The sequence below is a fragment of the Neolamprologus multifasciatus genome, chromosome 16 (assembly GCF_963576455.1).
Source record: "Neolamprologus multifasciatus chromosome 16, fNeoMul1.2, whole genome shotgun sequence".
Taxonomy (NCBI): Eukaryota; Metazoa; Chordata; class Actinopteri; order Cichliformes; family Cichlidae; genus Neolamprologus; species Neolamprologus multifasciatus.
This window is the reverse complement of record NC_140454.1, coordinates 24768627-24786125: the sequence shown is the minus strand read 5'-3', so window position 1 is coordinate 24786125 and position 17499 is coordinate 24768627. Positions and strand designations below refer to the sequence as shown.

The 17499-nt window shown below is 39.8% G+C and overlaps 2 protein-coding genes across 2 annotated transcripts in view; one reads left to right on the top strand and one right to left on the bottom strand.

Annotated features, from left to right (window-relative positions):
- The first annotated feature begins 1434 nt into the window (after positions 1–1434).
- On the top strand, positions 1435–6330 carry serp2 (stress-associated endoplasmic reticulum protein family member 2). Its single transcript, XM_085135560.1, has 3 exons — positions 1435–1632; positions 4926–4998; positions 6170–6330. Exons 1-3 carry the CDS (start codon positions 1549–1551, stop codon positions 6208–6210), a joined length of 198 nt encoding a protein of 65 aa, XP_084991686.1. The 5' UTR covers positions 1435–1548; the 3' UTR covers positions 6211–6330.
- A 1918-nt stretch (positions 6331–8248) lies between these two features.
- Positions 8249–17499, bottom strand: part of LOC146500889 (TSC22 domain family protein 1-like) — a 45218-nt gene continuing 35967 nt past the window's right edge. The window contains exons 2-3 of the mRNA XM_085135558.1: positions 11898–11949; positions 8249–9890 (exon numbers count right to left, since the gene is read on the bottom strand). Of these exons, the coding sequence (XP_084991684.1) occupies positions 9621–9890; positions 11898–11949 (322 nt within the window). The 3' untranslated portion in view covers positions 8249–9620. The remainder of the gene's footprint in view (positions 9891–11897; positions 11950–17499) is intronic.

The window sequence follows — 17499 nt, the reverse complement described above, 5'->3', positions numbered from 1 at the left end:
GCACAGCAGAAGGAAGCAGAAGAATATCATTTCAATAGGGCCTTGAGTAAATGTGGTTATGCCAGCTGGATCCAGGAGCGGAGGGCAACTGTTGCTTAAGCGAAAACCTTTAGTGATACGTTATGTGTTAGGAGTATTATTGCTGAGATGCATTTTCTAAAAACACTGTCTCCGTGACTTTCAAATCCAAAAACACGTTACCCCCAAGGATCGGGTCCCCATTCACAACAACAGTAATATGGTATATGCCAGGAGGCTTCACGGACAGCACGGCACAGAAGAGCTACCCCGTCAAACCAGGACTCCGCAGTCTTATTTACACCTACAGGTCAGTGGACACTCTTACAATGAAGAGGATGTACACATCCTGGACAGGGAGGAATGCTGGTTTGGTCAGGAACGATCATCTCTGAACCAAGAATAAATGCAGTGCTTGCAGTCGTCCCCCACCTATCTGTGAATAGTACTCAGTTTTATGATCACTGATCAATGGCCATGACCCCATGCCCTGTTGTTGGTGCTTCTTTAGGTTATTATGCAAATATATAGTTTTTAAGGGTGGGGAAACTGCAGTCAGCCGAGACTGATTAAGTCACTTAGACGAGTGACGAAATATTTCTCCCACTGAAAAGCTACATCCAGATGAATAAAAGCAACTTTGTGAATGTTAGGCAAAAGCACCTGTCTGGATAGGTGAATGAGACTTGTAATAAGTGCTTTGAAATGTCAAAACAAGAATCCCACAAAGTGAAATGGATGCACTGAGGACAACTAAGGGTGAGGTAGCTTGGCCAAGGATACTTTGGTATGCACACTGAAGGAGCTAGGGATCAAACCATTGGCTTTCTGACTGGTAACCACTGGACCAAAAAAACATTTCAACCTTCTTCTTTAAGGCATTAAGGCAAACAACAAGGTAACTCTTAGGCTGTCTCAAAACACGCATAGTTATATTTAGGTAGATGACAGACATGTAAACCCACAACCTTGATATAGATGAGCAAAAGAGGATGGATTGATAGAAATTAGATTATTGTTAATCATCTCATAATATTTATTACAAAATACGTGTACAGAAAATGAGTTGTACAGTGACGACTCGTTTTCTATTTCATTTATTTTCAATCATAGTCTATTATTCAGTCATCGATAGCTGGAGCGCGCCCCTGAACGCGCCAGGTGCATAGGGATGCTGTTTTCAAGCTCAACAACGTACAACATGCAACATCCTGTGGGGCCCTTCAAAGTGAGAGTCTCGGTAAACATTTTGTATAATTTCTTATAACTTAAGTCTTACAACTATTTAAACGTACGGTAAGCATATATAGATGGTCACGTGTTGGATTTCTGAACTTCAAATAGCAAGGAATAGAGCATATAAACTTATTATAATAGCTTCGTGCTCGTATTTTGAACGCTATCGCACTTCGCTTCCGGTTTCTTCTTCGCGGGCTTTTGGTGACTTGACGCAGGCGCCGCTGCTGCTGTCGTCAACCTGCAGCATCAGAAAACAACAGGCTAAAAACAGACTGGCGTATCCCGGTGAAGATGGTGGCCAAACAGAGGATCCGCATGGCCAACGAGAAGCACAGCAAGAACATCACTCAAAGAGGAAACGTAGCCAAGACGCTGGTGAGCCGCTAACGGACACGCAGAGCGACGCCAACCTGACACGTTAGCCCAGAGAGGTGACGTTCAGCCCGGCGTGAGCGCAGCGGTGATGGTAGTGCTGATGGTGCCAGCTGTCAGTTAAAGGTGTCAGGGTGCTGAGTGTGACTCGGGAGCTTCAGCGTGATATGTGCGGTGTGTTTTATTTCACACGGAGCAGATCGGGGTGTAATTTATTCAGACTGGATTCACTCCGCTCGTGACCGCCGCACACTGCATGTTGCTGTCCGGGTGAAGAGGCTGCCGTTAGGGCAGGAAAATAGCCGAAACCCGTTAATTCTGACATAAAATCAGCGGTAAACGTGAGAGCACGTGTGAAATGCATTGATTTAAAAACAAATAATTGATTGTTATCAAGGAAAAGGAAAATATACCCCAATAAATCCATCACTTTATTTTACTTTACATTGTGGGCCACATACAGTCCACTTTGATCCTAAGTGGGTCGGACCGGTGAAACTTACTGTCATAGTGAAGAAGTTTAATTACACATTAATTACTGAGATATCATAAACTAACAGAAAAGACATAAGAAATTTTTTTTAAAAACAAAAACAAAAATAATTATAAGTAATGAAACAAAACAAATGATAAAAGGCTTTTTGGTAAATAAAAGAACGTACGATTTATTTATCAGATTTATTTGGTAATTTTTTTGGAAATTTTTGTTGTTGTTTGTTTTACTGTGGACCAATTGTTTAAAAAAAACAAAAATAAGACTTGTAAAACTTACATTTTGGACTTTTTAACTTTATTTATGACCTCCTTCACATTGTTTGGCATCGTAGCCAGGCCAGTTCTGGCTCCTGGGCCTTATGTTGACACCCCTATGTAACCAGCTCCCAGTTTGGATTCAGGAGACGGACTTTAAAACTTTCCTTACTTCATGGATTTCACCTATCACAGGTTATTTGTTATAACGTAACTCCCGCAATAAACGAGGGACCACTGTACAGCACTCTACATTTTTCCTGCTTCCCCTAACCCCCAACCAACTCCTCACTGAGCCTGATCCTGCTGGAGGTTTCTTCCTGTTAAAAGGGAGGTTTTCCTCCCCACTGTCAACCATTCTACAATAGTGGACTTGGTATCTTACAATATGAAGTGCCTTGAGGCAACTGTTTTTGTGATTTGGCGCTATGTAAATAAAGTTGAGTTGAATTGAAAAAAACGTGCAATTTCTACATGCTAGAAAACATTGGTTTCTTTCACTTACAGCATCACAACCATTTGGGCTTAAATTTTAAGAAAGAAATTTGCAAAAGAAATTGCAGAAAAGTTTGTGGTGGCTCATTGCCCAGAAGATTTTTGTGACGTCTCCCCCCCAAAAAGACAAAAAAGAACCAACTGGAGCTTTTCTCTCTTTTAATTGTTTTTGAATCAATGAACGTGGTGTAGTATGAATGTAGCAAAAGCTGTAAAATCTAAGAAAATACAGTTAATGCCAAAATAGGTGAGCTGAACAAGAGTCTTTGCCCTTTTCACATCCCTGCTACTCAACATGTTTGTCTCACCTGCTCCCACCTTTCACTGAGGTCAGTGCAGGTGAATGGCAAGCTGATAATAGACAGAAAATATCACAAAGCAAAACCAAAAAAAAAACACTGAATTAAAAAAGTGAAAATAGATGTTAGATGGCTGGTGTGTACACTAAGGGCACCAATAAAATATGAAGAAATTTAAAAATAGTAATAAAATAGAGGACATGTACAAGGTACTTAATTTGTTTACTTGATCATTAAATTGGTTAATTATTTTATTTGACATAAAAGACCAAAAAAACTGAAATAAAATAAAACGTATTGTTTTTTTTTCCCATTATCTGCTCTTCTCGGATTAATCAAATTACACTGCAGCGCTTGTGAGTCTTATTAGTTACTATTAATTACTTTTAATAAATGACTGTGGAACATTTTAAAATATCTTTAATACGTCCTTCACATTTTCATTTTTATCTGCATTCTTTTCCACTGCTGTGGATTTAAACATTTAGTAACTTTAGTATCTGTTCTCAAGGTCAGTAAAGGGATCATGGAGGGTTGTCTTCTCCACAGGTTTTCTCTTTTCATTTCTGTCAGTCTCAGTAACTCTATTCAGTGATGTCAACATTAGTTTTCTTCACATATCCTCCTCCTCACACGTTTCACATCCCAACAGCCGACATGTGACGCAGCATGTCAAACATGCGGTCTGGGGGAGCCACGTCCAGCCATCCAGAGGGTCAGATTGGTTTCACCTTTTGTAATGGCTTTTAAATTTTGCTCTAGGTTTCCAATAAAGTTCTGTGATAATCCTTCTCTGGTGATCCCCATGGTACTACACGGGGAGTGGAAGCATTTCTAGACCAAGATGAGCTAAAGACAAGCAGGTTTTGTCTTTTCCCACTGTAACGCCAGCTATAAACTACAATGTACAGACACACTGGCCAATTTATAAGGAAGGTGTTGCAAGAACTGTTGATGAAAGTCAGGATGGAAGCATACTGTCATATTATTTACACCAAATTTGGATCCTACCATCTATATATTGCAGCAGAAATTGAGTTTCATAGACCAGGCCACGTTTCTCTAATCTTCCAATATTCTTGTTCTTAGCTGACAGGAGTTTCACCCAGTGTGGTCTTCTGCTGCTGTAGCCCATCTGCTTCAAGGCTCGATGTGTCATGGGTTCATAGATGCTCCTCTGAATGCTTTGGTTATGATTATCAGGGTTTCTGCTGCTAAATCCTTGAGCTGGTTGCTGGTGTCTGATAAGATATGTACATGTTTTTGTTTTTTTGTTTTTTGAGTGAATGTGTCATTAAATAAGAGTAATTTGGAAAGGAATAATATTTTTCTTTGTTTTGTTTTTTTAAAGTTAAAGTGAAAGTTTTCAGACTATAGAGGTATTTTTAGATATAAACATACAAATTCTCTCCCTTCTTTAAGTTACTGGCAAAACTTTTTCAGGTTGAGCCCACTTGAGATCAAATCAAGCTGCACGTGGTCCAGGTTTAACACATCCAACCAGATGAGCTCATCACGGCTGCTCTCTAAACCTTTGACTGATGAGCCACCGTGTAAAGAGGGAGAGAGAAGTGCTGACCCTGCACCTTTCAGTGTATAATTAGACTCTGAGGTTTATCCCTGCAAAAACAGTTGTTGAAGTTTAAGAAACACAGTGACCAGGACAAGGAGCAGGGGAGCCTCTGTGTTTGCTCGGCAGCACATTTTTGCTGACGTATGTCATGTCATATGATGTGTGTTTCTCCTCCACAGCGGCCACAAGAAGAGAAGTATCCTGTGGGTCCCTGGCTGCTCGCCCTCTTTGTGTTTGTTGTGTGTGGATCAGGTACGGACCTTTTCTTTTCTTTCCTTTTTTTTTTTTATTTTTAAATATCTACAGAAGAAAGTGGTTTAAACTGGTCAGTGATGCTGGATTTTAAGACCTAAAGTCAGACTGATGTGATGTATCAGTCTGTGTTCAATACCCAGCAGCTCTTTAATGCTTTGATTATCTCACTCAGATGACTGGACCTTCAGTAACTGTGTTAAATTAAGTGTTTTATATACACAGATAAGGCTTATTTCACTTTTAAAGGCTCACTCAAATGTTAATTAATTATGCAGTTGACCATTGGAGCTCCACATCCCCAATCCAGTAGATTTATTAAGCACTCACATTTAATCAGCCTCATTGGAGCAGGGCTGTATTCACAGGGGAGTGTAGCGTGTCTATTGATGCTTTAAGACTAGAGTGCTGTGAAGTCTCACATCGTGTTACTTGTCTGTTTTTAGTAAAAGAGAGGTTGACCCGTATTAAGCTCCTCCTCCATTTCAGATGACGGTGGCATCAGAAGATAATTCAAACCCAGGGTGTAGTAAATTTTTCTCCAAAGCTGAAACGGCCTATCGATTTGCATCACCTTCACGTCACGTCACGTCACGTCACGTCATTGGAGCTTGCGTCATGTAGCTGTGCCGCATGACAACTTCACCAGAAGCCTTACAAATCGCTTAGAGGACAGCATGGATGGGATCAGGGGTTAAAATGTAAATCTAATAACTGTGTATTTTAAGTACTTTATGAATATTTTTATGTTAAAGGGTTGAGTTGTTGTGCTACCACTTGAGTATGATTAAGCCCTAAATATTTCTGTCGTTACAATAACGATGAAAAATTTTGGAAAAGTCACAAACTTAAAAATGTCTTTTAAATGCTCATTCGAATTCAATTCAAAACAATGAGATTTTCAGTGTGTTTCAGTGAGTGACCCACAAACTGACGCCAAATTTCAGGGACACACATCTGCTGCAGTTTTAAAAAGTGTCACAGAGTTGACAGGACTTTAATGTGGCCTCCATTTAAAAAAATAATAAAAAAAAGAGCTGCTGATTGGAGCGGGAAATCGGACCCAGGAACGGGATAGAGAATCCAGATGAGAAATGATGTCATGGCTGTTTACTTCGCTGTTTTCCTTCCTGTCAGGGCTTTGACGTCATGTCTCCCTGTGTGCTCTCAGCCATATTTCAGATCATCCAGAGCATCCGTATGGGGATGTGATGAAGGAGAAGACTCTGGACCCCTGCCCTCTACCCTCCTCATGCCCTCATAGAGCCTGGCTAACCCTCACCTGTGCACCCTCCAGAGGTCCAGAGATGAATGCCACACCTTGGAGAGAGAGAGAGGGAGAGAAGCGTCCCCCTGAAGCTCACCCTAAAGACACCACCCTGCCCCTGATCAGCGTTTACAGTATTGCAGTCTGTGGTACTGACAGCTTTTCTATGGACAGTCTGAGACCACGCCGGCTGGAGATCGTGATTCATTTTGTGTGTGTGTGTGAGAGAGAGAGGTGGTGTGCGACCAGTGATTCCTGCTAACAATGTGCCATACTTGTGTAATTCACTGTCAGTCTATGAAGAATGTTTTTTCAAATAAATGTTGAGCATTTAGAAAACGTCCACGTTTAATTCTGCTGTCGTAGACTCAGTTTTACCAGAGCACGATACTCACTCCACCCGTCAGAGGTTTCATGTTGTAGGTGGCAGCAGGATGGAGCTAAATGCTTTAAATGTCACCCGGGGTACGCATACAGCTCATTTGTAAAGTAGCTATCAGAACTTTGTGTACATAATCTTGCATTTCCAGTTTAAATATGGTTTCCCTCTAAACAGAGATGGTGGGTATTTTCAGTAATGATAGTGATCAGGGGGTAATTTAGAAGTTTGAGAATGACAAACAAAAACACTGCTTTGCTCTTTCTATATTTAAGGTTCAGGTCAGCCACCTAAAGGGAACAAATGAGATCCCAGTGCATTAAACCAGTGTGAATATCACCTTGTTTAACTGTGTTACTGCTCTGTGGATATAATACATTTTTTGTAATATGACTTAATTTCTGTCTGCTAAGATAACATTATTTGATATGTAAACACTGAATTTAATTACACCTGCAAGTTGATCCAAATTTCATATTTATGATTTTTGTTTTTATTTTCTGGAGCTTAAATGCATTTGTTTAGGGTTTGGTTTTTTTAAGCGTCACTTTAATGGAGTCTGTAAAATTCCCTGACTCTTAAACACATGCAGAGCCCATTGTGGTTAAATGTAATTGCTCGTAGGAGGCAGTTTCATATAAAGAAAGCAAGCCATGGGAGGTCTGGCCTCTTTGGATAGTTTTCCCTCCACAGCAACTGAGGAAGGTGAGTTTATTTTATAAGTCATCCACTTGGATATTGGAGATCTTAGAGATTGTAATGGCCTCTCTAACTAATGCCACAGTCACAATGTGCAGCGGTCTCATTCATTTTGTAACAGTTGGAGTCGGGCACCTGGTGTACAGCTACTTGTTTCAAAACGACTTTGTTGTGTAAAGATGGTCTCTGTCTGCAATCAGCTTGCGATTGAACAGGGACAAGTGGGCAGTTATGAGCAATCTGTGATAATACTGTGATTAAATGTGAAGTGAAAATTCCATCTCCATATACATACACAGAAATTGACAAACACCTTTTTGAGTCCAGTCAGAATTTCAGATGTTAAACTAATATTGAAGTTTAACATCTGAAGTTTAACATCACGCTCCAACCTTCTTTAAAAAGAAAAAAAATATATATACACACACAGCTGCCAACCAGTTGAGTCAACTCCCTTAGTGCAACTCAACTCTTTGCACTAATTGTCCAGTGGTTGTCAGAGTTTAACATTAGACGAGTTCCCAGGTTTTTTTCAGCTGTAGCTGCAAACAGGGAGACCAACCTAACCTCTTTCATTTGACTTTTTCTTTTTAATTTAATGCAATTTCAGTATGCTTTGTCTTTTTCATGGTTACTATATGGAGGGGATACGTCAGAGGCAAGTTTTAAGTTAACCAAGTAGACATCCAGAGTGTCAACCTCTTGTCTTTCAGTCTCATCACAGAAACATTTTACCAAATGAATCCTAAAATTAAAGCGATTTCCTCTAGTTAGTTTATTTCAAGTTCACAAAATCATGCGTTTTATTTTAGTTAATGCTCCACTCTTGTCCAAATGTGGTCATTCTTTTCATTCATGAGCGCAGTAATTGGACAGGAAAACTGGGGAGGGGAAAAAAGGAGTCATTTCTTCCTTAACCATGTTTATTGAAAGTTGTGAAGTGCAGCTGTCAAGTGCAATTGTGGTATGTATGTTACAATATCTCATCCGGTCATTGCGGAAACATGCACAGAACATGAGCATACAACTGATACACAGAATGAAAAAGAACATCTCTAGAGTTCGTATTTCCTTTTTTTTTTTTTTTTTTTAAATTGAACTTTAAGATATTGTTCATCCAAAAGTATTTCACTGTCAAAAAAAAATAAAATAAAATAAAGAGTGCAATACTCCAGAAAGAAAAAGAGAACCAAGTGGAAATGGTTTTACAGTCAAGAGTTAATGTTGCAGTAAGGGTTATGGACAACACAGTCGGGCTGCTTTGTTGTCAGTTAAATATCCTAAACTCCTCGTCCATCCACAGTCCTGAAAATACAGCATTAAAAATAGATGACACAGGCTGGGCAAGACTCATCTGCATCAATCTGTGTGACCTAGATAGCATCTGTTGTTTATCTTCACCACCACCTCCTCTCTATTTTACATGATACTTACACTATACAGAAATATACATCATCCTCTGCCCTCTCGAATCTTTTAGGAAAACAAAGAAAAGGGGAAAAAAATGCAGCTTAGCCCAAAAGAAGTCTCAACCCTGTCTGATAAGGTTTAAATTACATGCCACTCCAGGGCTGAGAAAACTGCAATGAGGAGCTTCGAGGGCAAAAACGAGGTTGAAATACTGAAAATAGAATATCATCATCTCCATAAGAAACCACGGTTTGTTCATCCCATCAACCCACAGCTAAAAGATCATACCATCATCATCAATGCTGCTGTAAAGAACCTCCCCTCCCACCCCAAACTCCCCCATTCCAGATGGGGGAGTCTGTGATGATTGCTCACATTCTTCATTTGGAGAAGGCGTCTTCCTCTTGAGTCCGTCAACTTGGAAACTTCTTTTATTTACATCATTCTGCAAAACAGGAAACTATCAATCCTGCTGCTCCACCCACTGGTGTACTCGACATCACTCAGGCACAGTGATTTTTTTTTCTTTCTATTTAAATCTAAGCATTGTTTCCACTGATGAGCTGTTCCTCTGTAAGACATTCTAGTTGATGAAAAGAGGGGGACTTTTTTTGGCAAATGTTCAAAACAACTTCATGTACAGCATCTCAAGATTGTCGCCCTCCCCCCGCGCCTCCGAGCGCAGCCCCCGCTCGTCCTTCTGTCTGCATCCTTCTGAGATAAAATGTGCAAATTCTCATCTTAACGGCGTAGCCTCCTGCTGTTGAAGGCAAAGTTTGGCTCGGCGGCTGTGCCAGAGCTCAAACAACACAAACAAACAAACAAACAAACAAACAAAAAAAAGTCAAGTTCTCCACCTGGGCCAGGCTACGCCGAGGGGCCGGAGCTGTGTGTGGCAGACTGGGAGAGGGTGGTGGCGCTTGTGGGTCCCGGCGTGGCGGCCGTTTGAGGGGTAGGTGGCGAGCCAGTCTGAACCTGGGCCTGGAACTGGGCCATCTGTTCGGGGCTCGCCAGCGTCTTCAACAGCGTGTTCTCCTGCTCTAGCTGGGAGTTACGCTCGATCAACTCCTTGATCTGCTCCTTCAGCACCTCCACCTCCTCACGCACGGCGTACATCAGGTGACTCTTCACCAGGTCCTGAAAAAGACAGGAGGTAGAGGTTTACGACAGGAATCCACAAACATCAGGTAAATCAGGTTGTGCCTTTAGGCAAAAATCATAATTGTAACCATTTGATGTGAATTTAAATTTAAGGATGAGGTTGATAAGGAGAAGGATAAAATAAAATAACAGGTAGCATCTGTTAAACCAAATGGAAATTGCACATTTTTACATTTAATAGGTATGCACTATGCACCAATTTGAAACACAGCACTATTACAATACCAATGTTTACTAAATAAGCTGTAATCCTCACTGTAAGGAAGAGATTGGACAAGAGTCACAGGATAATACACACTGCTGTTATTCAGTCCCGTTACACACTGAGTACCTTCTTTTGCTGCTTTGCACACATTGAAGTCAGGAGTGAAATGACATTGAATCAAGTTGGTGACGACTAGGGCTGCCACAATTAGTCAACTAGTCACGATTACGTCGACTATCAAAATAATAGTTTGTGGCAGCCCTAGTGACGACACATTATGCTAACTTTAAATTAAATCTGCCAGAGGCTTCTTCCTGTTAATAGGGAATTTTTCCTTCCTACTGTCAGCAAGTGCTTGCTCACGGGGGTGGGGTGGGAGGGGGGATCATCTGATTGTTGATGTTTTCTCTATATCACTGGAAGGTCTCTACCTTACAATACAAAGCGCTTTGAGGTGACTCTTAAGGGTTGATCTCCTCAGGGAGACGAATTTAAGGAAGGAAATGTGACACAGCTATTGCCTTATACAAAACTACTAACAATTTTTAGTTGAATTATTTATTTAAAATTTCCTTTTAATTTTATCAATGTTGTTGTGACTAATTAGAAAGTAACATTCTGGATCAGACTTTTAATTTATTATCCTCTTCAGTTGCTTTCTGATTTCCATAAATCAAATGTTCTTAACAATAAGGGGCATTTATTAAAATCTAACTAGTCTAAGGATTCAGCTCATTTTCAATTGCAAACACCAGCAAAAGAAAAAGCTACCCGTCTTATGTCTTCACCTGGACCAGATGCTGATGGCCTTAAGGTGTGACTATTTGTGCATCATGGGACTGTACACTGAAAATACTGTTGATTATAGTTTTAATGATCTGGGGAAACAAACATTTAAAGCTGACCTATTTTATTTGGAAAAAGTCAGGAACTTTCATTCAAGCGGAAAGTATCCCTAAATTGAAGCTGTGTGTTATCTTTTCATGGAAAAGCACCGCCCGCCTTCATTATACTGGAATATTTTATGCAAAAACTAATGTTTAAAAAAAATAATTAAAAATAAACTGCTATAACAACAAAACAACAACAAAATGATAGTTACCTAAAACATTAAACTAACAGTTCATGAAGTAGTAAGTGAAAAGAGATCTTTAGAAGTGAGTCTCTATGTAATCTAATCTGGGATAATACAATAAGAAGATGATGAAAGGAGAAGCGTGAGAGGGAATATTCCCAAGGTGCTACGTCGCAAGCCGGCCCACGTTTAAGTGCTAGCCAATCAGAGCCCGAGATATTTATACCCAGGCTGCCAGCCTTCCAGTTTGCCTAGCAACAAGAGCTGACAGCAGGGACAACAGAGACGTTAGATTTTTCTGGAAATAAAGGGCTAGATCTATCTAACTTTGATTATTTTTTGATCGGCTGTTGTGCTTATAATTTTATATTTATTTTATATTTGTAATAATCGGGATGTTCTTTCAACTTGGAACCAGCGGTTAGTTTTGAGTTAGCTAAACTACTTTCACCTTTATGTCGGTCACTCGTCAGTTCTGAAGTCTCACACTATTGCACTCTATTCTCCACGTATTAGCGGTTTTATTTCACAATTTGTTAACGTTTTGTTTGCCATAGATTCAAATAAACACTTACGCACACTGGGATGACGAAGTTCCAGATATAGGTGATTTAAAGAAGTAAAATACTTTTTTTTTTTAAGGAATACCCTATTAAGACATCTTCAAGCAATTCGAAGACAACAAATTAAAGGGAAAACTCACCATCGCTTGCTCTATCTTGTTGTCTATGGCCACAACGCTGGCCCCGGATGAACTGCAAGAGAAAAGAGAAATAAATCCATTTTAAGCCAAACTGTGCTGCAATGGGAGGGGGGGAAAAGAAAAGCAGCAAATAAGATGGATGGAGAGAAATGCAGAGAATAGAGGGAAGCGAACCGCAGAGCCTGAGGAGCTCCCTCTACAGAAATGTAGGTCGCTACTAGAAGCATCTGGAATTTTCTATAAAAGCAGGAATTCTTTATGCTATTTTTTCCCCTCACAGTGAGCATTTACAGTCAGCTAAGCTGGATGCTACACAGTCATGAGGAAAAGGCACAGCGCTGCAGGTGAAGCAGCGGACGGAGCATTCACCTATTATCGAGCTGGACGTGCGAGCTCTCCGCGCTCAACAGCGACGACAGGAACGATATGGAAAAATTCCTCAGCTGGCACACGCCTAGATCCATAGCCATGGTGTAGCACGGAGCATTCATGCTGTTCATGATTTACAGGATCTGCGTGGCACATCCACGCGCTTCTTTTCCTGTGTGTTTTCCCCACTTTCCTTTCGTTGTTATTGGTCCTCTCTCCGGTAAAGCTCGCGCACTGACTGCAGCGGTACGGATGTAAGCCAAGGTCAGTTCATCACAGCGACGCGCGTACACACAGATCTGCAGCTCAGGACGAGGCTGGACGATTTATCCACACACGCGCAGAAAGAGACAGACCTCCGATTGGTGGAGGCTGAGTCTGTTTGCGTAATATATGCAGGGAACGCCCACACCTGCAGCTCTGCCGACTGGTTTAGGCATAAAATCATAGTCCAGCAGCACAAAGGGGGAATATCCGAAAAACAGCTTCCCCCCATAATCATATATTATTGAATTTAATCATTTTAAATCACTACTGGATGGCCATATCTTTATCTGTACTCACAGGCCTAGAGACTAGCTGGCAATCCCCTGGCAACTACCCGTCGCTAGAGGGGGAAAAAATTTTTGAATTCCCTGAATGCTTCTTCAAACATTCTTACAGTGGTGAGGCTCAACATGGACATGAAGGTAAACGTACGTGTATTTGGCGAGCATTTGCAGAAAATCTTCCTTGCAAATGACCGGCAATCGCAGCAGCTTGGAGATATGTTTTTTTGGCACAACCTGACCAATTTAACCTAAAAACAACAAGCAACCGCTCGCCAACCACTCAGTGAATGCACATTTTTCCTCAAAATGGTGAGCACGAAGATCTATGCAGACATCTGCACACCTGCCAGTCATTTGTGACCTCCACATTACTATTGCACACGCCCCAAACAGTGGGCTTCAAAGTAGTAGAACAGCTTTCTGTACCAAAGAATAATAAAGGAGCAATGCAACTTTTTGCATGGACCAAAAATTAAAACACCAAAATAACGTTTGTAAAAAAAAAAATCTTCCTAAATAACAAATAACTGAAGATTGTACCAATATGGAGTGCAAACTACAAAACTTGTAAAAAAATATGGTGGAGCAGAAAGGGAATGAGCATAACTTAAATACTTATAAATGATCACAACTGTGCTTCAGTAAAGTACCCATCTAAATGTACTAAGTTGCTTTGCACTACTGGTCCTAGCCACACTCTCATCCAAACTAAGGCATTATTTCATTGGCACCCATGAGGGCCAGTGTCCATTATGAGAAAGAGATTATAATACGGAGAAATGGCTCAGGGACAGATAAGACGATAAATTATTTAGACAAGATGCACAAGGTTGACGGACAGGGAATGTATCAGCTACTGCTGCTGTAATCTCCACAGTAAGAAAGACTTTCATCCAAGGGGGTCAAACTTAACGGTAACATTTAGTTTATTACTTAAATTAATTTTCACATGTGTTGTGGTGCCTGTGGGTAACTTAGATCCACTAAATAACCTATAACATCCATATATTTGGAGAACATGGCAACCCCACACAGAACAGCTGAAGTCTGCACCTCCATGAATCTGGTTGTGCTCGAGGTTTCTTTCTGTAAAAAGGAAGATCTTCCTCCCTACTGTTGCTGGGGGTATCTCCAATTCTGTAGGGTCAGTGTGCTGTTGTGAATTGATGCTAGAAATAAAACTGAACACTGAAACTTCAGATGAAAGTCAACTTGGTCCATGTAATCTGCACTAACAGAACATAATCAAAAGAACAGCTTAGCTTTTATTTTAGGTTATACAGAAATGAACGTATGTAAAATACTTCAGGTGTGCACTTAGTGTTATTTCGTGTACATATGTTGCCCCCTTGCGGCCTTGTGGTGTATTGCACTTTGTGGATTATTATCAAAGGATTCTGGCATTAAAAAGACTGGAAACCCCCCAACTGCCTTACCAAATGGGAACAGAGATGGTATACATAGAAATAAAAGGTCCTCCACTTCCAGACCATTTACTTTCTCAAATATTTGCAGGCCAAACACCATATAAGCACATTTCAGAAAAATCCATCACCCCGCAAGTCTCTCCTTATTGAGTAGATTTTAAAAGATGCATAACTGAGGCAGTTTGTCCTCTACATAAAACAGTGTTGACTCTCACAGAATATACCATTATGTATATTATAAACAAAATGACAGAAAGACCTGGGCTTTCTTTTTGAACACAGTGAGTGGGATTTCCAGTGTGAGGGGAGCAGATACCTCTGTTGTAAAACAACCCTTACAAACTCTGAACCCTCTGAAAAAGATCATGTTCACCTATAACAGCCTTATTAGACAACATATTCAATTTTTCATCTGCCATAAACTGTTGCTCTCTGAAACAGTGAAACTATGTAGAGAGAAATCCACATTTGTCTGGCAAATACTGGTCAGACAAATGTGGTTTACATGATTAGTTTTGTGGTTTTGAGCGCATATGGATGATCCATTTCATTTGCTTTTATTATACTGATATACATGTCTGTATATCATTCTGATTTAGTTTGTGTAAATACTCAGTCCCTCATATCATAATATCTGGATTTATTTGTTGGAATTTACAATAATCCAATGAACAACTTAATATCTCAATTTCAATTTAGTGAAATAGAACAAAGTGAGGAGTTCTTTAGTGCCATTTCATAAAGTTGTACACCTATACTTTTTCAGATTGGTTGTTTTTCATGTTTTGACTGCTGTAGCACATTAAATTACAGACTTTTGGGATACATACAAGTACATCTGATGATGGCTGTGTTGGGTTAAAAAAAAGTTAAAACAGAAATAAAAGTAAATAAAGCAGATGCTCCTTCTTACTGATGCAAGATTATCAATGTCTACACATTTGAGGTTTTACTTCAGAGACATATTCGTAATCTTACGTTATTTTATTTCATCCTATTCAACTGAGCTTTTTTCATTATGATTAATTTCACTTTCACTTTTGTTTTGTTGTTGGTTGTGTTTACTGTTTTGGTTGCTATAATGTGGAAATTTTGCCACTATTTGTAAACATAAAGACCTCTTATCTTACCTAACTCTACACACTCAAAAGTTTTTTCACACACATTACAGATGGGAGTCTTTCTCCAACAGACTCAAACAACTCCTACATTTCCAGACATTTCCACATCAGACATCCACAGAGCACCACACTCTCCCATATTCCTCCCTACGCCCTGTGAAAAGGTCACTCTCACACATTCCCCAAACACACGCAAAGTCCTCAAAATCTCTTATACAAACTCTTGACATTCACGCCTCTGATCACACCCATGTCCACATTATACAGCAATCAAGCCACAAAACTAGTGTGAAGAAACTTAAGGTCCAGTCTCTGTGGTCAGAATGAGTTAATGTTTCATCAGGAGGTCAGACTGTGAATTACAACCAGACAGCTGAGAAACAGGCTTGCCAGCAAGCACAGGACAGCTATGAAGACAAATCTGTGGCAAGCAAGCTGGTATAAAACAAAGAGGACTCAACATCCCCATGAATTCAACTCAGGGCCCCAAAAAATAAATGCCTGTATTATTACAATTAAAACCCTGAATCAAGAGCTAAAGACTGGACAGAGCAACGTGTAAAGCATTCACTTGGATTTTAATGTTAACACTTTAAACAACAGAGAAGTTCAAAGAAGTTGTAAAGTTTTATTGGTTTCTTTTATGTGTGTACCTTATGTTTAATAAAACTGCTTTTTATATTTCTATGTATTCTTATTCTTACAAATAGTCACAAGTGTCAATGATCTTGTGCCTTTGTCCTGCAGTATTACGCCCAAGAATAATTTTCCATCAGGAAAACTGAGGCACTGAGTACTACTGATTGTGGAGCTTAACCCTCAAGGGGCCATATAATGCACAACTATTGTCTTTTTATTTTATTCATTTTTTTAAGAAAGACTGGATAAAAACGATAACAATTCTCTACATCTAAGACTTGCACACTGTAGCTAATTATTTTTATTACCGATTAGTTTGGTAGCATCATATTTAAGTTACATGTTTTACTGAGCCAGCAGTAAAAATGAAACCAAATCTACAAACAAACAAACAAAACAAAAAAACAGTAAAATCTCAGAACTGCAAAACTGGAATGATGAAATTTTGGGCATTTTTACAATTTGATGTGTATAGAGAAGAATGGGAGGGGTCGAATCTTAGTGTTTTCAGGTGAAGTATTCAAAAACAAAGCACCAGCTGGATACCAGAAGTCACCTTTACAAATGGTGGCTTAAGCTATTTTGGGCATCAGTAAGCACCTATACTATGAACAAACTGTTTTTTGTACTCATGCCTGCCTTGCACACCCTTGTCCTCAGTCAAACACTTACCGAAAAGCCAAGTACCTCAATAAGAAGCTCTGAGCCATGCTTATCTCTTCCGGTCAATTGACTGGAAGAGGGTTTAGCCAATTATCCACACCCCAAATAGCCAGTACAAGAGCGGCTGCTGAGGAGTAACACCCACGCATAACATCCAAATTAGACCTACACATATGGAGAGTTACACTGAGGCTTGGTAGGAGCTATACGTGTTTATGCTGAAAAATTTGATGCACTTCCAGGAAAAGCCAGGAACAAGCTTTTCAAGGTGCAACTTGCACAAAAACACCACTGAAACTTAGTAACTTAGTTTCCCCACATGTGATTTAAACCTAATAAAGTCCTGAACTAAAGCCCTCATCAGTGAAGACAGGGGTTTTTCTTTTTACCTTCTAGGACAAAATTTTAAATTAGTTATAAAGTTTTAACTCAAATTATCAAATAGATCCAGAGTTTCTGACAGAAACGTAGTTAAGTCCGGAGGCTGGGAGAAACTGAACTGATGGAAACAGGTTAATAGGCTAACAGCTACAGCACCACTTCTAAAGAAGTTGGGACACTGACAATGTTATAAACCCATATTTCATTCACAGTTGATCAGAAACCATATCAAATGTTTAAAACTGAGAAAATATACCACTAACAAACAAACAAACATCCCCTCAACTTTAAACAACAGTCCATAAACATCTGAGGAGAGCAGCCAAACAGGGGAAGTTGTCCCATTCTTGTCTGATAACAGGATTCTCGTTGGTCAGCAGTCCCAGCTCATCTGTGTTGTGTCTTATTAGTTTCATGATTTTCCATTGGTTAAAAAGTTGGAATGCAGGCA

Bases quoted from the DNA above. Each gene is read 5' to 3' on its own strand.
- serp2 (XM_085135560.1), top strand. From the start codon at position 1,549: ATGGTGGCCAAACAGAGGATCCGCATGGCCAACGAGAAGCACAGCAAG. The intron at 1,633-4,925 runs GTGAGCCGCTAA...TCTCCTCCACAG, and splicing joins GAAACGTAGCCAAGACGCTG to CGGCCACAAGAAGAGAAGTA. The intron at 4,999-6,169 runs GTACGGACCTTT...GTGTGCTCTCAG, and splicing joins GTTTGTTGTGTGTGGATCAG to CCATATTTCAGATCATCCAG.